The sequence below is a fragment of the Porites lutea genome, chromosome 9, assembly GCF_958299795.1.
Source record: "Porites lutea chromosome 9, jaPorLute2.1, whole genome shotgun sequence".
Taxonomy (NCBI): Eukaryota; Metazoa; Cnidaria; class Anthozoa; order Scleractinia; family Poritidae; genus Porites; species Porites lutea.
Window position 1 is genome coordinate 14,848,878 of NC_133209.1, and position 22,051 is coordinate 14,870,928.

Sequence of the window (22,051 nt, forward strand, 5' to 3'; positions counted from 1 at the left end):
CTTCATTCGGGTTTTAAAAGGTCGGGGGCAGATTTAGTGACAACTATAACTAGTAGTAGTGTAGTAGTTTATGTGTATGAATGAATTTATGGCGGTCAGTATAAAACACGGACTGCGGACTACGGACTGCGGACTGGGTATAAAATACGGACTATAAAATACGGACTGGTGAAATGTATGGTAAATAAAGGCACTTCTTCTTCTTCTTCTTAAGGACTCCCCAAGATCACGGGGGGAAATGGATGTGAGTTTGAGCATTACCTTTTTAAAATAACAGCGGAAATCGAGATAAGAAAACATAAGCTAGTGTTTTGCGTCCTACTTCGCGGAGGAGTTGTGTCGGCTTTGTATCGCATATGTTCTTTCACTGCCATGAAATGCGTTTACTTGTCAGTAGCCTGGTTTCAATTAGCCTTAATTTCATCCCATTGCTTGGAGTCGTTTTTATGGCTCGATCGTTTGCCCCGGTCGTTTGCCGGCGGAAGTTCCATGGAAAAGGCATTAAAATTGAGACTTTTCGCCACGTCATGTGACCATCCTCAATGGCGTAGTGGCTATATGAGGTCCGGTTAAACTGAAGGTACCGGGTTCAAATCCTGCTAAAGACCTTCTTTTTCCCTTCTTCCTTCTTTTTTCTTTTCTGTTTTGTCTTGTTTGCTTATTTGTTTTGCTATTTGTTTTGTTTTTTGTTTTTAAATATATACTTAAATAACTGTTACTAAAGTGCAATAAACAGCAAGAAAAGTATTGTGTTTCCAGAACAAGGATAGTATATTTATAATATGAATTTCTATCATTTCCTCAAATTCACTGTGGGAAAACCAGAGGTGATAACTAATTGATTATTTTCTAAACAACGTACCCACGAGTTGACGATAGTCTTTCTTTGATTACTTCACTTGTGAGTTTTACAAGTTCTTACACCGAGGATAAGCCGTATTATGTCATGGCTACGATTATTGTTTAACTAAACAACAGCTAATTTGCGGGCGTATCATTCTACTTTCTATCTTCTTAACTGAACGAAGTTTGGCGTATTAATGCTGATACACCAGACATGCTTTATTTAGTTAAATATTAAAACTGCGGCTATAAATATCAGAAACGGCAAAGCTGAAAGAATGAGCGCTTATGCAAGATGTCTGTAGTTTTCACAGGACCCTTTGAGAGCGTGACATTACTTTCTTGAGGTGAACTAAGATGGCGGCTCCCTTCTTGTATCATAGTGTTGTTTTGTTTGTGAATTACTTACACTTATAAGAGAAATATTTTCTATTCGGCGGAGCGTAGCGAAAGAGAACAGAATAGAGATCTACATATCTCGTACCTAAAAGTGATTTTAAGTTGCAAATTTGCTTGCCTGAATAAAATTATCGGAATTAAAGCAACAATAGTAATTATCTCTTTCCACCCTAGATCACTTGTTGTAACAACTCGTTAACACTTTTTGTCAAAAATTTGAGGCTCTGCTTTGCTATTTTTTCTATTTAGTCAGCGACGACACAACTAAATAGCACGGAATATTTTCTCGTAGCCTTTTAGTCAACTTAACGGAATCGCAGACAATGTTCTTGCTGAAAGTTTTGATGGTTAGTGATCCCGTATTTTTGTGGGGCTCCCGAGAAATTTGATATCTGAAGCATGAAGTTAAGTACACCACAAATCGTAACCAATTCCCCACAAAAGACGCCTCCGAACAACTCTTTACGGAGTAACAGTTTTCCCGGCATCGAAGAGACCACCAAACATGAGCCATCAAAGTTACGCAGAGCCAGTATTGAGGCGCCATCTTTGCCTTTGCTTGGACGACGATCGAGTGTTTGTGGTACGCTATTAAATGTCCCTGGATCCCTTAAGAGAGAACTGTCAGACCCGATTTTGGAACAGCAAGAAAAACAACCAACCCTGTTGAGACGTGGATCGATCGCTCCTCGCATGCGTTCAGGCAGTGTGTTTGGAAAGAGCCTTGGAGTACCTTCCACTGGTATCTTGAGGACAAGGCGACGCAGTAGAGTTTTCAGTGCAAGAGAGATCAAAATATTTCAGGTGAGTGCCAAGGCTCGACTTCGTAAAGCAACAACCTCCTCCTGTAAATAAATTGTTTAAAGAAAAAAAAAACCAGCCTCCTCCTCAGGCGCTCCGTTTTTCGTACAGGGGCGGGCGCGACACGCGAGTGACACGCGAGTGGCTGGTGAAGAAACGCAAGGGTCCATGGGAAGGAGAATAAATGAGCGACAAAGACGTCTCGCCCGTTTTCTCCTTCCCGCCTTTCTTTGCGTGCAAATTTTCATCGAGAGAGAGAAACGACTTATTATACATGATTAGTGACATCTGAGTGATTGATGGTTTCCAAAAACTAGCACAGTTATTGGCATAATTTTAAAAATGTACAAGCACTGCTAGTAGCATATTATGCTACTTTTCAGGAGCGTAGCGTCCTTATACGCACATGGGTACGCCCGTGAGTACAGCTGAAATCTGGAAAAAATATACGTTTCATCATATTCCCTGAAAGCATTTTTATCGTTAAATCGGTATGACTGATAAATCTATCCCATTACATTGGTGTATTTGCCCGTCAGAAGGATAGATGTCTCACCCTTTGCTTGTGACCTCCTTCATGACCTCACTGTTTTACCCTTTGTTTTCCACAAACACCGTACCCTGCCGATAACACTGGATATGTAAAATAAATAACTATTGCATCCTTCGTATTTATTTACTGAACATGTCCTGCGGAAAACGCAGGAAATGGCATTTCTGAGCACCTAAATCTGAAAAATTTTCTGAGCGGAGCATGCCCCAAGTCCCCCCTGGTTTGCAGTACCTTCGGACAGATGATAAAGATGAAGCAGAATAAACAACAAAATCAATGTTTTTTTGTAATATTCGTTTACTAGAGAGCAACGCCAGTCTTCAGTAATATGTTTGATATAAATACTCTTTTGGATCATCCACCGTTATCGGATAATTATCGATTATCGACTGTTCTCGATTTTTGCCAATCAATAAAAATCGACAATTTTTTCTGTGAGTTCGATTGTTATCGATTTCCAATATCGATTTCTATCGATTGACTACGCCTGCTGTGGAGCATACGATAATTTTAAAAAGCTAACTGAGAAACAAAATACAATCAATACCTAGAGACAGGGGGTCCTGCTAGAGAGGAAGTAGGTCGTTTGTATTAAAAAAAAATGAGACGAGAGGATCAGTTGATTCGAGAAGGAAGGAACCAATTATCAAATGTTATCTTTTGTTATTTTAAAAAACACGAAACGTGGAAACCGAGATACCATCTCCACAATCCCCAACATTCGGGTACTTATAATACTCAACTGAATTTTTGTAGTTGTTGCTCATGCTGAAAACTTGCTAAGTATGGTGATAATTTGATTAGATGGTTATAAAAGCAAAAAAAAAAAAGCATATCGAAAGTTATTTCGGACATCAAAGGTTCGAAAAGGTCAAGGTACAAACCTTAGAGTCAAATTTCCTCAGCGTCTTAGTGCGATCCATCATCTGAGAATGATAAGCTTAGTTAATACTAAACATAAAGCTTTCGCGTTGCGTTTGTTTAGAAATGCGTCCTGCCTTTGAAAAAAAGCCGCTGGTAAAGCGTGATGGTCAAAATTGGTGGGAAATGAACAAGACTAGTCCTAATAGCTCAGATTTCGAGGCTTTATTAACCGAACGTGATCGCGGTAAGAATCTTAAAACATGTACACGACTGCAGTCTCGAACAACTACCGTTGCTCGCAAAGACAGCCTTCCAATCATTGCTGAACAGCCGGATCAAACGTGCTTTAGTAGAGCGGCGCCTAGCCTCGTTTTGAGCGAAGAGTGCAACCAGTCATTGGGATCAAGGAATGAAAAAATTCGGACATGTGTTAAACGGTGGAAGAAATTAAGTAGCAACAAATCCAGTGTATCGGCGACATGTCCTTTAACAACTGGTTGTCACGATCACTTTGAGGTAAGTTATCGTCTCTGAGTGGGAATGTTGTTTTCAAAAAAACCGTCCAGGATGTGAAAATCAAGCACTCAGTATTATTTGCAAAAAGGCTAAGAATTAAACAGAGCACTGCAGCTTAACAGCTTTATATGTGATCCGCCACATCATTTACTAGGAAGCCTACTTTGTGAACTTAAATGACTACTACATTTTTAGACTAACCAAGGATTTAGATACTTATATTTTAAAAATCATTTCTAAAAGCTCAGTACATAATATGATTGAAAGCTTATTAGTCCGTCATCATTCATCTAAAATTAACTGAGCTTCGGCGTAGCTCTTTCCCTGGACTGTGAAAAACTGAACTTGATTTCGGTAGGACAAGTTTTCTCCTGTCTTTTTCTATAAGTACCTCAATCCGGCAAAGCTTAATAGAGGGGTCACCAACAACACTCAAGTCTTAGCTTGCAAGAGTGGAAGTCCAATCGTAACTTTTTTATTGTAAACGCTTGCTGTTGGACACTAGATAAAAAAACAAAAATTTCACTAAAAGACAAAGTAGCATCCCAATCCTACTGTTTGTATATCGTGCAGGAGGCCTTACTTTCCTAGTTGTCTCACGTCTCGTTTCCCCTTCCTGTATCTAACTGATAGGCTTGAAGGTGTCCCCATGCACGCAAGCCTCTGAGCTGTCACGCTATCTCCCAGGGGCCCAAACAATAAATCCTCTGTGTGAAAGTAAGGGATAAAAAGTGATTAGTTTTACTGAAATTGCTGTGGAGCGATCCTTTAGATTCTGGGTGATATTAATCAATTGAGGACATCATCATGTGGTTTTTGTTTTGCTATGTACTGTGCATGATTATCACTGTATGCTCTGTCCGTGAGATCTTTCGCACCAGCCCGACTAAATAAAATATTGTGTACCGTGAAGATAAGTGTATGTTATCCAGATGTATTTTGCGGTTAATTGAGTTATTTGACCCACATGCTATCGAATATGGTAAATTTGTGGTAATGCATGAATTAAGCGCAACTTAATTAGCATGCACGATAATGATTAACTGCCGTTTTAAACTGGATATACCTTCTCACGGTTTTTTCAACTTTTTATATGGACACGTTCGGAAAAATCCGTCGACACCACTGAAAAGAGCGCTAACATTGCCAAATTTGAAAGTGATTTGTTGAAAACTTATGAAGATATAGCTCCTCAAAATTGCGAAAATTTACAGACGTTTGTATGGTGGGGGTGCGGGGGGGGGGGGGGACAAGTTTGTCCCCCCTCCCCCCCCCCCCATACAAACGTCTGTAAAATTTCTCGACCTTGAGGCGCTATATCTCCATAAGTTTTCAACAAGTCACTTTCAAATTTGGTAATTTTCCTAATTTTAAGGCGCTCTTTTCAGTGGTGTCGACAGATTTTTCGGAACGTGTCCATATCTCACGTGTCCGTGTCCACGTCTCTCAGTCAATAGCCCATGAGGCCGAAGGCCTTATGGGCTATTGACTCAGAGGCCATGAGAGGAGAGGAATAATTGTTTTAGTAAAATCCAACTAGTTGGTAAAAAATATTGAGACAATAAAACTTAAGCTAGCAAAACCCGATTCAGCCGCCATAGTTTTGGTTTTCAAAGCCGGTGCTTTTCGCTACTGGTGGACTATAACATATAACCTATTAGTAGCTCAACCAATCAGAACGCAGCATTGATAATAGACCACTAATTGGATTTTGCTAATTGGGGATATCGTTAGAAGTCATGCGTGAGTGGGACGCGAAAGGTGAAGCGAGATAGATGGGTGGAGAATGAAAATAAAGGGAGCCTCGCGGCTTTGACGTTCTCGCCCGCATTCGCATTGCGGCTCACTTCGCTCGCGCCTTGTAAAGTAGTGCGCACGCCCAAATGAAGGACTTGCTTGCATGCAGTCATTGTTACTTAAGAACCTTTTCTTCTAATTTTTGAGGTTATATTATTTTTCTTATAGCCGTTAGAGAGCTTTAGACGATTAGCAAAAATGGTTCAAGTTGTCATACGTGTAGCACGGGCTCTCAAAAAGTAAGTATTGACAATACCTTAATCAGAAGATACTCTTTACATAACTGCATGAGGATGAGAAAACTAACTACCATCTATACAGTTTTTTTACAGTTTTTGTTAACTTGGCAATACGTGATAAGCTATAAGCCTGAAATCTGCATACAGCTGATAAAGTAGCCGAGTCAGTTAAACGAATCATCATCATAGCTTTTTGCATGGCAGGATCGATCTTCTGGTGCAGCATTGTAATTTTAATTTACAATTTGTTTACCACTACACGGAGCAATTAGGAGTTCTTAAAACCTCATTAAAACGTGTCCGTGCGTTCAGCTCGTGCCACGCGATCACCAAATTTACTGAAACATCAAAATAACTTCTTTAAAACTGATATTAAAAGCCGAAAAGAAAGAGCAATATTGACTGACTTGATAGATAGAGGGTGTGGTTGCCTTGTACCGATCTCATATCTTATATATTTGTTATGTAGAGATGAATTTGTCAAAAAAGGTGTGTCTTTTACCAATTTGTAGTTTAACCACTTAGTTAGGGATAAATATATATCAAAAAAAAGAAGGGAAAATGTGATGTATTAGAGCGTTAAACAGATATCAAAAAGGCAATACTATGGAACTTGTTCTTATAGATTGAATTAATGTGTAAAAATACACTACAAAGCAGATGGGTGATCTTCTTTAGCTTTTAAATCACATTTATTGCCGTAAAACTGAATAGGTTTTTATTGTCCTCCTGTCTATGGCAAACTGGCTTTGGCTATATTCCTTTTCAGTGACCCAAAGGCTGTGTTACAGCAGGATGGAATCTGTAAGTCATTTCTTGAGATCATGGAAGGATACATGGCAACAAGAGAAAAGCACCTGTCCAATAACAATGAATACAGACCGGGCTTCTCAAGTGCTGCCCCTGTGTTTGATCCAAAACAGTTTAAAGCCAATAGAGAGGTCAGTAAAAGCTCCATGTTGGACATTAGATCATAACTGCAACAATAGGGTGCTTTAGCAACTAGGCGGGCGACGGTTACGAAAGCGTCATTTAAAAAGTGAATTCGCGCTGCCTCAGACTTTATCGCGCTTATCCCAACTTGTTCAATTCGTCAAATGTTGGCAATTTATTCTGGAGTTGAATTCTAAAATACTGTATCAAAGTTCAGGAAAAGAAAAAGGAAGTCGTTGTCTTGTGTTCACCGTCCTCCACAAAACGTGAAATAGTAGCCACTTTCACGCTGTAAGACCGGATGTTACACGAGACGATTTGCAACGACGATTTTTAGCGCAACACAGCGTGGCAATGGTAGAACAATGTTGCAAGCATTCAAAACAATGTCGCAACAATGTTGTAATGCTGCGTTGCGCTAAAAATCGTCCGTTGTGAATCGTTCCGTGTATCATCACCTATTGCTTTTTTGCCGTTCTCGTTGCCGTCGGCGTCGTCGTTGCTTAAGGTGATGTTACACGAGACAATTAGCAACGACGATTTTTAGCGCAGCACAGCGTTGCATCATTGTTGTGACATTGTTTCGTATGGTCGTAACATTGTTCCAATATTGTATTACTATGTTGCGCAAAAAATCGTCGTTGCGAATCGTTCCGTGTAACATCACCTTTAAGCTCCCTAGTGTAACAACGAAGGCGAAGGCCTCTATACAAAAATCTTTCACCAGTCGCACCCTCTATAAAGGAACCCCTTCAGGAAAGTGGTTCCTGGATCCTTACTTAATGATAGAGTCTTGTGAGCCGGTTCTAGCATGTCTGCCTTCCGAGTATATGGACGAAATCCTGTGGAGTCGCCATTCAAATGAAACGACCTCTAGCTTTGGCAGTACTGTCATGTTTTTTTTACATTCAGTAAATGTTCTCGAACTCTCTGGGACGAAAAACAACCTTAATGAGATTTCTTTAGTTGATCCGTTTGAGCGTGAGTTGAGCAAGGGTTTTGGATAGAGTGTCGTTTTATGGCAAAACAGCGGCAGGGAATAACCTTGCTGATCATTATTATTATCATTATTGTTAGAAATTCGTACCGCGCAGTTTCTGTGAAAATATTCAACTGGGGCTCACATAAGAAATTAAGTAAGGATGGAAAATAAAACCTTCTAATTTAAAGCCTTACTAAATAAGAAAGTTCTAAGGTTTAACATAATAGCAAACATTTGTCGACAGGTAAAGATAAGCAAAGAAGTTCAGCAGTTTTTGAGCTCAAGACCAGACGAAAGGACAAGTTACCAACTTCAAACTGTAAGTCTAACATGCTGACAGATTCTGTTGCATCAGACAGTGATTGAGGGAAAGAAGGTATTATTTATGATCGTAACAGCGGATAAATGCGGGAGTCAGAAGACATGCGTAGATCTTAGCCTCTTCCTGGAGCCAGATCACCTATAGTGGGGATGGCTCAATAAGGAGCCCACTGGAACAGGCGAGTTAGGCCCTCAAATTGAAGGGAGAGGAGAGGAGAGGAGAGGATACATGTGTTACCGCGATTACGAAAAAATGAAGTGCTCGCTCCTCCCTTACACTGTTCACAGTTCTCCTTCTCGACCTGTTTTTTTTTTTCGTAAGAGAGGTCGAAATCGAGCGATTACCTTTAAAGCGACCAACCTGGTTTCAAATATACCGAGGTGGCGAGCCCCGGGAATTAAAGTGATGGGGGAGGGAGGCGAAAAATACAGGGACTGTTCACTCTGTTGTTCTCACCTCCTCCCAAATCGTTCCCCACCACCTGAATAGATTTGATACTCAGCCCAAGCTAGAAACGGCACATTTTATGACCAGCTGTAAGGGTAGGGGGCTAGATCTCGACGATCTTATGAAAAAATAGGGGACTGCATGTGAACTACTCCTACCTTGCGAACCCAAATCACCTCCCTCTCACGTTTTGAGTGTCTGCCATGCAGGCTACCATTAAGTATGTGCAGGAGCCAATCATTTGATGGGCTCCTGGTATGTGTAGACTTTCATTTTCTATAGCTCATGGCCTACCTCTCCTTACCTGTCCGCGTGTCTCTGCAAAACCAGTGTAATTTATGTTGAACAATCCTGAATTACTCCAGCAAAGGATCGAGCTCTTACATGTAATTAAAAGGTAATGATCTTGAATTTGCCTTGATGTAGATTCTATACGCTCTTCAAACCCTGGAGTCATTTTCCGACCTTCCTCTTCACATGCAACAGGATGTCTGCAAAGTTGCTTGGCTACAAAGGTAATCAACGCTGATTTTGTTATGTTCGCCTTGTACTTGAGGTCCCTAATTTCAAAATGTAAAACCGTATTTCTTTTTTTTACAAAATTCTTTATAGCTTGTACAGGGTGCGTGCGGGCTACGAAGTCGCCAAAGGATTGACCTTTGCTCAAGTAACATGTTTATTGTCTCCAAACTTCTCAGAACGATTTTCTTAGGCTCAGTATTTCCAACACTCAGCAACACTTTGTTCTATCGCTTCTTTTCTTTTTTTTCTAGTCTTCCTCCTAATAAAATAATCATCAAACAAGATCATGTGGCAGATAACTTCTATTTTATTATAAATGGATCAGGTAAGTCAAGTCTGGCATTTGCAGTGATCGTTAAACTGACACCTTAACTAGGCAAACATTTGATGGAGAACCCGAGCACCTTTGAAATGCTTAATAATACAGACGAAAATCGCTCTAGTGAACCTTTCATCTCAAGTAGATAATAGTTTTGCCTGTTAAAACCAGAGTTAATTGTCTGGTAGTATTTTTTTTTCTGGTTTTGGATTCTCATTCTTTTAACTTTTCCCGAATCGTAGTTACGGTGGTTTCAGAAAATGACCCAACATTGGACACTCCTTTCACTTCACTGGCGACACTCAAACGAGGATCAAGTTTTGGGGTGAGTCATGCTCTACACGTAGAGAAGTTAAAGAATATAAGAGATGATTGTGACGAAAAGAATAAAAATCTATCGACTAGATGAATTAACTTCGGATAAGCAAAAGAATACAAAATGTAATCCTAGCAGGCCTCTTAAAGTTACTCCACTAAACTAAGAAAAGAAAATTAATTATGATGAACATTCTGATTATTGGACCTGACGTTTCTTTTAAGGCCCAGACGCTCGGCTGGAATAACATACGTCACATAGTGGAGCAGTTAAACAAGGACCTAAGAAAAAGCTAAGGCTTATTCAAGAACCGCGGAATTGAACCTTGACCTTTGCGATTACATGGCTACAGCGTTTCTGTAAAAGTGTGCCCAAAACTACTAATCGCAGACCGGTTTCAGCACTAATCTTCAGGGATCTTCAGCAAAACAACAGTCGTGGGCAAAATTCCCTGGGAGAGTGATACGATAGATGCAATATTCGTAATTGTCTGTAATTTCAGGGTACCTCCATAAAAAGAGTGCTATACAAGTGCCTTGCAATTTCTCCCGCGGCCCCCTCCCCATGCAATATTGACAGTGTGGGGAAAGATTGTGTATGTGGAGTGGAGGAGGGGGCTGAGCATGTGTGGTGTGTGGCCACAAATACAATTCAGTCGCAAGACTTTTTTTTCATGATTTTAGTTCAATCTGGCTTCATTTTCAAATACTAAACTCGACCATATTTGGCTAACCTAGTCGTGTTTGTTATTTTGTTCTCCAGGAAACCGCCATACTAAATAACTGCCGCAGAACAGCCACTGTAGTCAGTAATGATCCTGTGCAGCTTCTAGTTGTTGGAAAAGAAGTATGAAAATTACTATGCTTTGTGGATAACGCGCCACCCTCTAGTTTAGCAACGACCCGATTTTTTCTCAGCGCTGCCGCAAGAACCTGTGAGAGCCCAAATAATCGCCACTTAAAACAAGCGCATCGTTTTCTTCGAAACTTTTGGATTCAGTACTGTTAAGAGTGGTAATATATTATTCAAAGGGGCATACAAAAGGTTAAACATATTTTCTTTAAGCAGCAGCAGAAATGTATTCTTCATCGGATTCAGTGACCCTTGAGAATTGTAGGGAGACGATGCTATACGATAAAACAGAGTCTCCACCGTATTAGTGGCCCTGCCTAACAATGCGACAGGGTAAAAAAATTAACCAAATGGTTCGCTTTCTGTTTTTCGCAGGACTATAAGAGGATTTTTATGGGTCAAACGAAAACAGGAGAGGAACCAGCACATTTGAAATTTTGTAGGTGAGTATATAGTTTTCCTTCGATTTCGTGTGGGATTAAAGGAGCTTTGTCAAAATCTTTTGGAGTTACTTTAAAACCCTAAAAACACATTGGACTCCAAAAAAAAATCCTGAAATAATTTTCAGTTTTATTTGAAGTTACTCTAGTCTTCTGGCTACTATATCTCGTCTTTTGCTTTCGATGGCCAGGATGGAAACTGGTTGCAACTTGAAAAAGTTGGTTGCCAACATTTTTAACGTTTACCGCCCCATGTGTTTTCGAAAACTGTCCAAAAACCGATCATGCAAGCTGCTTTTTTTTTGTTTAATGCAATCATTTATTTTTGATATCATTCTCTCAGACTTCAAAGTACGACAACTCACCATGACATACCCCCCTTTCAGACCAAGCTAGTTCACAGAGAGTATAGGGTAGGGGAGGATTTCACCCGAACATGTGTTCATTTCCTTATAAACGGAAGCTACAACTAACAGAGCTCAAACTCTTCAGGCGCGATTTGCTACGTGCGCATCAATCCATCAATCTAAGCCTGTGCACGCGTCTCGACTGATTCGAAAACAATGAAACGTTCATTGGAATACATATTTTCTCAGGAGTTTGGATTTTCTTGCTGATTGGCCAGTAGATCTTCTAGTTGCACACCCGGAAAACTGCCTCTTTCATTACTTCAGGTAAGCTTTCAGCACGATTGTTTTTTTTTTTCGCCGGTATTGATTAAGGAGTCATTTGTTGCTTATGATTGCCGTCTTTAATGGCTATGGGTGGAGTTTTCTATATGTTTTAATGAAGTATTTGTCTATTTCTTTTAAACAGAAGAGGAACAGTCATTGTTAAAGATAGCAATAAATCAGACTGGCTATACATCATAGTCTCGGTAAGCAAATAATTTCGATTTAAATAATTTTAATTTGGCTATATCCGAGTTGGCATGACCTAAGCCTCTGTGATTGTTTCAAAGCTTTCAAAGCAGGGCTAAGTGGGCGACGCCCTTGGACCCAGACTCCCGCACGTAGTTATGACCATTTTATTCATTCATTAATACTGTGAAAGGTTTGAACCCAGGAGTCATTTCAAAAGTATTTTGAGTTTGATCGTCCGGGTGAACGTAGTCCTGAATAGGACTGTTGTTGTTGACAGTGACTGACGTTTCGACAACCTGTGCGGTATTCATCTTCAGAGTCAAAGTGAGTTGTATCACGTCAGTTGATGGTATTATACTCTGGTTATTGATCTGATTGGTCAATTAAGTCGCGATGGTATTGGTCATCTATCAGTTAAGCCGTGATGTTATTGGCTATGAAGACTCGTAATCAGTAATTGGTGCATTTCGATCCGTCTATTGTCACAGTTAAACAGTCGTCTATTAGTCAAATTGTCAGTTCTCCAGTAGTTCTCTCGTAGTTAGTTTTGCTTGATCTCGTCAATAAGTCGTTTGTACGGCGCTGGTAACTGTTGGCAACGATTCAGTGGCGTTTGTTCTAAGTTAGTAAACCAGCTTTAATATTGTTGCTATTTTTTTTCCCAGCAGGCCGAAACACTTTTATGAAAGAGGAGCCGATAGTAAACGATACACTTAATTAGCGTGGCCTAATAGAAGAAACGTTTCTTTTTGAAACGAAATGTTCCTCAGCTTTCCCTCTTTGGCATTGATTCAATTAATTCTATGCATAAAACAAAACTTTTTATCGAAAATCGAGTTTTCTATTTGTCCATTGACTGCAGGGAGTTTGTCAAGTTCTGCTGAGACTTGAAATAATCAAGCCAAAATTACACAACGTCTCTGGCAAACTACAATGCAGGGAGGACTTATCAACAGCTGATAAACTGGCTGATTTGACAGAGAACCGTCATCGAAAAACCACTTACTCAGCTTCAAGGGCTGGACGAACGCCTGCAAGAAGACAGACACATCAAGGTGAGTTCCTTCTGCTCCTTCTTTACCGGTATTTCAATTCTAACGGTGTAATGTGTCATTGTATTGTTATCAATTTGCTGAAATTAAAAGTCGCCTATTAAAGTAGTGACAGCATAGCGCCTAGCTGGGTGTCATTAAACGCATGAGCATTAAGTGAATAATCATGCGTCATGTTAAAAGACGGCAAAATAACACATCTCTCAGTTTCAATGGAAATGATAATGAACTGAAGATAAGGTAAAAAAAAGAGGCATTCGTTTGCGAATTTGAATTGCATACCGGATTACAGTATCGCGACGAAAACTCCTCATTACAAATAAGAATACGGTCATCTCCCCATCCGAAGCATTGCTATCTGAAAGGATAAGAAAATCACGCAAAAAAACTCTTATCTAAAGTAAAAGACTGTCTCATGTACATGTTAGACGAGAAAATCGGTAAAACATTGTAACGCAACTAGAAATTTATATTTATATAATTCAACAAAAATAACAAAAGTTTCCCGACGAGGGAAGAATTCACAATGTGGAACGCATGCGGCCATACAGGGTCTTTACAGCATCGACCCAAACAATCGCTCTTTACCATATCAGTTCTGTTAGATTTAACTGACGCTGAAGTGCAACTGTGTTTATAAACAAGGAGGATTAAGAAGTATTCTTAAATGCTCCAGCTTGTCTAAGCTTTTCGCTGTTTGTTGCCGTTGTTGTTGTTGTCTAACGTCAGACGGGCGTTTTCTTTTTGTTTAGTCTGATTTCAATTTCTAGCTAACACAAGGAAAACGCTTTGCACCTTTGTTTGACTAAAGGTACGGAAAAGCGGGCAACAAAATGTGCCACTTATTTTGCAACATTGTTGCAAAAACGAGTTGAAAAGCGATGTTGGGCGTTTTAGTACCCTGGAATCAAACCTGTCTTGCAACAATAGGTTGTTGCAAGAGCCATAATATGGCTCTTGGATGTTGCAGGTTGTGAAAAATTGTTGCAGAAAGTAGAGAGACTTTCTACTTCCTGCAACAAAATCTGTACATGTTGCGCGTTTTACCGGCCAACGCAAACTTGTGCAACAAGTGACTAAGTGCTGTGCACGACGTGACTCCGGCATAATTCTTTCCAGTCAGTTGTCAGTATTCACGCAATTTACAACAACCTGATTGGTAGCAAGAAAGGTTTGAACGTACGTGGTAAAACGCGCAACATGACTTTCGACACCTTCTGTAGTAATGTTCCAAAACAAGTTGCCCGTTTTTGTTACCGATGTTACGGTAGCTTAAGAAAGTTTATTTTCTTTTTATCAACAGCTTTTTCTAGTTCCCATTCCACTCGCCAAAGGCGAATCAATTCTCTTCCTCCTGTGGTAAGTTGCTGAAACTATTACAGGACTTTTGTAGCCCCCTGAATGAGGAGAACTTAATGGGTGACTTATGGTTCACCTAGTCCCAAAACTTGAAATGCAGTGTGGTCTTTGATGATGAAGTTACACCTCCCAGAAACACAGACAGATCCCTATATTACATAATGCTCTTGTTTTACTTACTTTGACTTCCAGTTTCCTGTCACTGAAGCATCATTTATCATCCCCCATCAGCACCAGAAAAAGCAAACGGCTTTTGTACAGTTGGGATTACTCCATCCTAGAAGTGTGTTTGTGAGTATTACTCTTCTACGTATACGTTGATGAACTGGGACTTAAACTCATTACCATCATTACACAGGCCTGATCATTACATGTACCACTTTTATTAGAAAAAAAGTCCGTCAAACAGAGCCACTTCATTCGCCGTAATATGTAGCCCGTGTTTTTTTGGCAGCCAGCCTCTTTTGCATCCAATCTACTTGCGCTATGAATGTTTGCATCGTTTGATTGACAGAAATCTATTTCTATATGGTTTGATTTCGAAGGTCGCTTAGCTCTAGCATTAGAAGAAATCTTAAGCATTTACTTGAAAAGAGCAGATCATAGAGCATTTGCTGATTTTCGACGAAAGGAATTTATCAGAATATTATTGTGCCCTAACCATGTGGAAGTACCCCTTTGAAATGGCGGACCTTTTCACAAGTAGTGATTCACTTACAATCATGCATTTCCCTTTATATAGGGTACCTTTTTTTCATTCTTATAGGGGAAAACCATAGTCTTTTTCAAGTCTATTAATCCTCCTTTAAGGAGCAACTAAACTGAATCAGTGTCTCAGTCATAATATACTACAAGCTATCACTTGGAAATGATCAGAGAATTAAATTGAGGAAAGTTAATTGCACTTTTTACTTACTTCCTGTTTTTGGCTTTACTTATAAGGGTTTATCTACACTTTTAAATTTCGAGGAGGACTTTCAGTTTCTTCAGGAGCCCGCTAGCGTAAGCCTGGTGAGTCACTGCTGTCATTTGATAGCTTAAGTCAATGAAACAAGCAACCGATTTTTCCTTTCCCCGCTTCGAAACTTAGATACCGCCGAGAGACAGATCGAGTTTTGTGAGGCGCTGTTAGTATAAAGCCTATAACCCAAACCTTCACTCCACGCCTTACGCTCTCACACATTTTGCAAAAAAGATATTCAACAATGCAGCTAACTGCTCAATGACATTGAAAAATGAACTGAAAAGGAAAAGGCAAACGGGAGAGATGATCATCCTTATTGCTCACAAGAAAACGTCCTCTTCAAGCTGAAAACGAGCAGCGACAAAAGGCAAGTAAACGCCGACTGCGGAAATGGTCACGTGGTCATCTTTGCCTTTTGCCTTCTTGCCGTTTTCTCGCTATTGTTATTCATTGTCGTAATTAATATCATTAGATAGCGTTGTCTTAACCTCCTCTTATTCTCCGTTATAGGTCAGTCGAGGAGCCGAGTGTGTAATGATTTCCAAAAAGTTCTTTATAAATCAAGCAAGCGAGCTTACCAAAAAATGGATACGACATAATGTAAGTATTTACCCCGAAAAAGCCCCCCCCCCCCCCTGCACAAATCATAACAAAGAAAATGGAGCTTCGAGGTTAAACCAGTTTCGAGCGCATGAAAATTAATGAATAAAAGGTGGATAACTAAAACTGCAGGCAAACATTGCACACGTTGCCACTTAAGAAACGGAAGCAAACTTGGCCGAATGGACTTTCACAAAGACTTCTGGGTCTGCGGTTACTAAGCGGTTACTAAGGATAGGGGAAAATTGGCCAATAGCCAGGAGCTGACCAGCCCGTCCCTATTAACGATCCCAGAGGCAATTGCGGGACACAATTCGGCTCCAGATCCCTTCTCGTTTCTATAGTGGCGAATGCAGGAGCCGGCTTTTGAGATATATAAAAATGTCCAGTTACCCTATTTTGACTCAGACTTCTCGACACGAAGGATTCAGATCAGGGAAGCTATTTGAGAAAGGCATTAACCGTCCACTGATTATTTCAAGGCAGCAGCTCTAACTGGGAAGCTGTAGATTTGACTATAAAATTCAAGATTTTATTTTCTTCTCATAAATATTTCAGGTCAGATCTTACCCTTCCAGAGAGACACTGCAGAGAAATCTACAAGAAAAAATCAACTGGGATGCGTACAAACAGGACCTTGTACAAACTATAATCACCAGATAGCATTCCTACACGATCACTGCACCAAAAGCAGTTCGGTTAAAACTTTCAAACGTTCCTTGAAACAGATTCATCTTTAGCTCTTTTCTCTCTTATTCACTTGTAAACTAGACATTCTCCATATATTTTATATGTATAATTGTGAAGAAAAAGAATCACGCCGTAGTTAAAAAAAAGTATAAAAATGGATAGTTTTGTGCAAGGAGACTGTGCATGCCGAGTGTTCCTGTCAACAAGGGTTTAAGGAAAGCACTATTATTTTCCGTGAATACGTCATCTCATACCCAGAACCCTTGGACTCTTTGGACAGCGAGGGGGGCGATTCTTCTTGCTATTCTCACTGCATTTTTTCCCCTGATTAATTAGCTCATCGCAGGAATTATGTACCCGTGCGCATTCCCTTGGGTTCGAGCATGCTTGTTGTAGTTGTAATGCTTTGCGCCCCTTGACTATAAATTTGGCCGTGGTCATTTTCAGTGATCGTGATTCGAGACCACTTTTAATTTTCCGGACCCGCCTCTCCTGCCCTGGTGACGAGTTTATAAGATTTGTTTTATCATGTTCATTCTCTCTCCATTAAAACAGACACCAGTTATCAGGTCTTCCTACCTTCCTCTCCGCAGCGATGGCTCGTTTCTTTTCCGCTTTCGGGCTGACTCCGGGCTTGCCTTCCCCACCTCAGGCCAGTCCCCTGATGACCAATTTCTCAACCTCGTTCCCAGGGTTCTCTCAGGAAAGAGAACCTGGAAACGAGGTTCCCAACTTCTCACCAGACAGCGAAACAGTCGGTTCTTTTCTCAAAATCGGTTTAGTGTAGCTTAGTTCAGCTTAAGAGTCTCGCTGTCGGTTTTCAACCTCGCTCCAGACATTTTGTTTGACGGTTCGCGCGTACTTGAATACGCAAAAATGCGGTATTTGTTTTAGTCTAATTCCTCACCGTTGGAATGTACAGCTTGAGAAATAGATATATAGATAGATAGATAGATAGATAGATAGATAGATAGATAGATAGATAGATAGATAGATAGATAGATAGATAGATAGATAATCTTTATTTATCCACGGTTCAAAATTCGTCAGCTATAAAAATGCGTAATACTAAATAAATATAATAAAAATATTTAAATAAAAAAGCTGCTTTCCACGAATGCCGTGCCTTACAGTTCTTTGAGTAATCGTTTAAATTACCCAAGGGACTCTGCTTCCCTTAAGTTACAAGGAAGACTGTTCCAGAGAATGGCGCCACTATAGCTGAAGCTGTTTTTGTAATAGTTTGTGCGCGGTAATGGAACATTGAGTTTATTTTCAGAGTCCCTAAGGTTATATGCGACTTCTCGCCTTTCAAATTTAGAACTAAGATAGTTTGGACCCAACCCGTGCAGAGACCTGTAAACCATCGTAGCTCTTTGAACTTGTTGTCGGCAAGCTAGGGTTTTCCACCCTACAAGTTTGAAAAGGTGACCAGCATCTACGTCATAGCTTGAGTAGGTCAAAACACGGGCTGCTCTGTTTTGTAGCTTTTGAACCTTATTCTGTAAAGTTATCCCACCGTTTCCCCAAACAATGTTGCAATAATCAAAGTGTGGCTGTATTAAAGCTTGATATATTAGTTGTAAGGTCGCCTGAGGGACAAGGTGCCTTATTTGTTTTATGGCCCCAGTACCAGAAGCGACTTTCTTATTTGTTACTTTCTCGATATGGCCACTCAAATCAAGTCTGTCATCGATGGTCACTCCAAGTGATTTTGCAGTGGTGACCTGGCTAACTTGAAAATCATTAATTGCAAATGTCGGGGACTCTGTGAGAGTACTTAGCCTCTGCCTAGATCCGATAAGCATAAATTCGGTTTTAGTCATATTTAGAGTAAGTTTGTTTGCTCTCAGCCAATTGTGAACATTTTCTAAATCTTGATTTAGATGCAACTGAATATTGTCTGCATTATCACCTGCGTATGTAAGGTGGGTGTCATCAGCGTACATCCTCGGCTGACAGTTTGAAAGACAGTCTGGAAGATCGTTGATGTATAACAGAAATAGAAGTGGACCTAAAATCGTCCCCTGGGGAACACCACAACTTAATAAACAGCTTTGAGAGAGCGATCCGTTGATGGAGCACATTTGAGTACGATTCTCTAAACATGACTTAACCCATTTGTGCACGTTACCATATATGCCGTAATTGCTTAATTTTGATAAAAGAATCTCATGGTCAACTGTGTCGAAGGCCTTTTTGAGATCTAAGAAAACAACGGCGTTGATTTTACCGCGGTCAACAGTGTACGCCCAAGTGTCCGTGGCCTCAAGGAGAGCCTTGACAGTTGAGTGAATAGCACGAAAGCCTGATTGATATTTACAGCTTATATTGTGCTCGTCTAGGTAGGTATATAATTGATCATAGACGATTCTTTCAAAGACCTTGGCCATAACTGAGATCACCGAAATTGGACGATAATTATTTAAGTCGTCCCTATCGCCTTGTTTAAAAAGTGGGATGACCTTTGCGCATTTCCAGTCATCCGGAAACATGCCTTGACTTATTGACTGGTTAAAAACATCACGGATAGGAATGCAAATGAGATCTGCACATTCCCAAATGAGCCTAGCAGATATCTTGTCAAGGCCAGCTGCCTTTGACTTATTTAGACGATTCAAAAGTGAGAGAACTTTATTTGTACTGGTCGGATGGAGCTGAAACCGTTTTTCTGCGCCAGTGAGGTACTTTTGATAACCATCACTATTTGAGGAATCAATATTGCTGGCAAGTTCTGGACCGATAGTAGCAAAGTGATTGTTAAATTGGTTCGACAGCACAGTTGGATTTGGTATTGATACTCCATTTACTTTCAGAGACTCCACCGATTTTTTCCCGGATTTTCGTGAAGTAAGTTCATTGATAGTCTGCCAGGTCTTTTTAGAATCGCCCGTATACTTGTTAAAACTATTTTGATAATAGGCTTGCTTGGCTAATCTGATTTCGCTATTTACTATATTGCGTTGTTTTTTTAAAAGTGACCAAGCATTTGAATCATTCGATTTACTTGCTTTAATCTTTAGAATATCCCGATCATGCATTCGTTTCTTAAGCTCAGATGTAATCCATGGGGAACTACGCGTGCGAACACGCATTGCTCTCAAGGGAGCATGCTTGTTAACAATAAATAGAAACGAGCATTTCCATTGTAGCCACATTTCATTGGGATCAGTTGAATTGTATTTGTTATCCCAACAATGAGATGCAATATCGTTCCGAAAATTTATTCGATTAAATTTTCGAAAGTTTCTGTAGGTTATAGTATTGTGCCCACCAGACATTCCATTCACGGATAATTTTCGATAGGCAAAAACTATGCTATGATCGCTAATACTGATATGACGAACCCCCGAACACACAACTTTATCTGGACAATTAGTATAGATTACATCAATCAAAGTTGCAGAAGTCGGAGTATTCTGGTTGGTTCAGTGATAAGTTGCTGTAGACCATAAATATCAGTAATACTCATTAATTTGCATGTATTGTTGTCATATCGAGTAGCAATCATGTCGCAGTTAAGGTCTCCCATTAGAAAATATTCAATATTTTCGGAATCGAGTTTCCCAATTAAAGTTTCGAAAGGTGAAAAAATACCAATAGGAGAATCAGGTGGTCTATACCACGTGGCAACAACAAACGGTTTAGATCTAGGTCTTTGAATTTCCAGACATAGATTTTCAAGAGTGTCCATGTTTAAATCATTTCGTATGGTAAAATTTATTGAACTTTTCACATAGAAACACACTCCTCCTCCACCGTTTGTAATTCTATCACGTCGAATTATATCATAGCCAGAGATGTTGACCTCATTGTCGCTAATAGTTTCATTGTGCTTAGTTTCATTAATCGATAAAATATCTATTTCGTTATGCGCTAGAAGAATTCTAAGTTGATCTATGTGTGTGATTAATTTATTGATATTTAAAGAGGCTAATTTAAAACCTCGTTGAGATGGTAACACTGAGGTAGGCTCATGAGATTCCTCAGTATTGCGCTTTGTACATTGAACAGGCACGGCATCGGTGGATAGCGCCTATGCCCTATAGGAGGCCCGGGGGGAGTACTCCCTTATAAGGGCTTAATGGGGACGTGCGGCCAGCCAGGGTATGTTTTTTGGGATTTTTGTCTTAAACAGGGTATCGATTTTATCATGTTTTGTCTTAATCAGGGTATCGATTTTATCAATTTTGTCTTAAACAGGGTATCTTTTCTTGGACGATAAACAGCCTGCGCGTTTGTTCTACAAACTAAACTACAGCAAAATTTATATTTATTACTGTCTTACACGGGGTATGGTCTCGGGTTAAATGTCTTAAACAGGGTATCAAAAATGGGAATTCTGTCTTAAACAGGGTAGGAAAATCAGCGATTTTTATCTTAAACAGGGTCAGGGTATGAGGAGCCGGGCCGCACCTCCCCACCCAAGGATATATCGTGTACCCGCCCTGGGAGAGGAGGCTTGGCTTGTCGGAGGGGCTTTTTTTTCTTGCATGCCTTTTTAAAATGTTATTTATTTACTAACAGATATCTTAGCTCAAGTCTAATTATCGGTTGTAATATTTTACCTTACATTTTAAAGGGGAAAAAAAGAGAGAGAAAAAAAATAGATAGAAGAACAAAGTCCACAAAAAGACAACAATAGATCGTTTTCACGGTCACGCAACAAAAAAATAAATTGAAAACCGTCCAGTGGAAGAAGCCAAGAAACTGAAAACAAAATGTCATAAAAGACTAATACATAACAATTCGTCCAAGTCTCAGGTCTTTGTGGTTCACAGTTTCTGAGTTATTTGCCGAAACGTTTCACGCACCTTTGTAGAGCTTTGTATGGAGACCCCATATTGGTGTACATCAACAAAAACCAGTCTGGAGTTCACTTTTTCTATAAAAGCTCTTTCTTTTCACTCGAGAACTAGCATACGTGCGCATAAATATATCTTCTAATAGGTGAAATGGTTATACTGCTTAAGAGGAGAGACTTTTTTTCAACGAGGCCGCATTCTTATTTTGGTGTCACGCACTGTGAAATCTCGGAAGTTCAAATTGCTGTATTTTCGAAATGAAGCATGCTACGGGAATGGAAACTTATGCAAAGATTTACTTTGGGTTTATCTTCAACCCGAGTGTAAATAAGAATTCGTAAAACCTCGCTATTTTGACATTACAATTTGATGACGTCACGGTGAAAACCATCTATAACAATCACACGGAAGGAACCAAGGTTGCCTGCCCTTTGGTCCTCCCTCCCCATGTGCCTGCCTTGGGCTTTTTTGGTCGGTAAGGCGTGGAATCTGGGTACGAGATTGTCTCGGAATCCAAAAAAAAAAAAACAACAACAACAACAACAACCGAGAGTCTTCCACAGAATGACTCAA

General features: G+C 39.9%; 1 protein-coding gene and 1 pseudogene across 2 annotated transcripts; one reads left to right on the forward strand and one right to left on the reverse strand.

Annotated features, from left to right (window-relative positions):
* The first annotated feature begins 1,502 nt into the window (after positions 1–1,502).
* LOC140947512 (cyclic nucleotide-binding domain-containing protein 2-like) lies at positions 1,503–17,730 on the forward strand. Of its 2 annotated transcripts, none has more exons than XM_073396630.1 (17): positions 1,503–2,046; positions 5,942–6,012; positions 6,782–6,953; positions 8,172–8,246; positions 9,123–9,211; positions 9,470–9,543; positions 9,780–9,862; positions 10,616–10,699; positions 11,081–11,148; positions 11,742–11,819; positions 11,962–12,022; positions 12,871–13,063; positions 14,364–14,419; positions 14,612–14,710; positions 15,362–15,430; positions 15,894–15,983; positions 16,542–17,730. In XM_073396630.1, exons 1-17 carry the CDS (start codon positions 1,642–1,644, stop codon positions 16,644–16,646), a joined length of 1,872 nt encoding a protein of 623 aa, XP_073252731.1. In that variant the 5' UTR covers positions 1,503–1,641; the 3' UTR covers positions 16,647–17,730. The 2 variants fall into 2 exon arrangements, with proteins under 2 accessions (XP_073252731.1, XP_073252732.1); XM_073396631.1 differs by lacking the exon at positions 1,503–2,046 and adding an exon at positions 3,554–3,976 and having other exon boundaries at positions 16,542–17,726.
* A 97-nt stretch (positions 17,731–17,827) lies between these two features.
* LOC140947982 (uncharacterized) lies at positions 17,828–21,927 on the reverse strand (annotated as a pseudogene).
* Between the last annotated feature and the right edge of the window lie 124 nt (positions 21,928–22,051).

What these genes read in the sequence shown, in the direction of transcription:
- LOC140947512 (XM_073396630.1), top strand. Translation starts at nt 1,642, where the DNA reads ATGAAGTTAAGTACACCACAAATCGTAACCAATTCCCCACAAAAGACG. An exon ending in AAAGTTGCTTGGCTACAAAG is followed by an intron (nt 9,212 to 9,469) that starts GTAATCAACGCT and finishes TTTTTTTTCTAG; the next exon opens with TCTTCCTCCTAATAAAATAA. An exon ending in TCAATTCTCTTCCTCCTGTG is followed by an intron (nt 14,420 to 14,611) that starts GTAAGTTGCTGA and finishes TTTGACTTCCAG; the next exon opens with TTTCCTGTCACTGAAGCATC.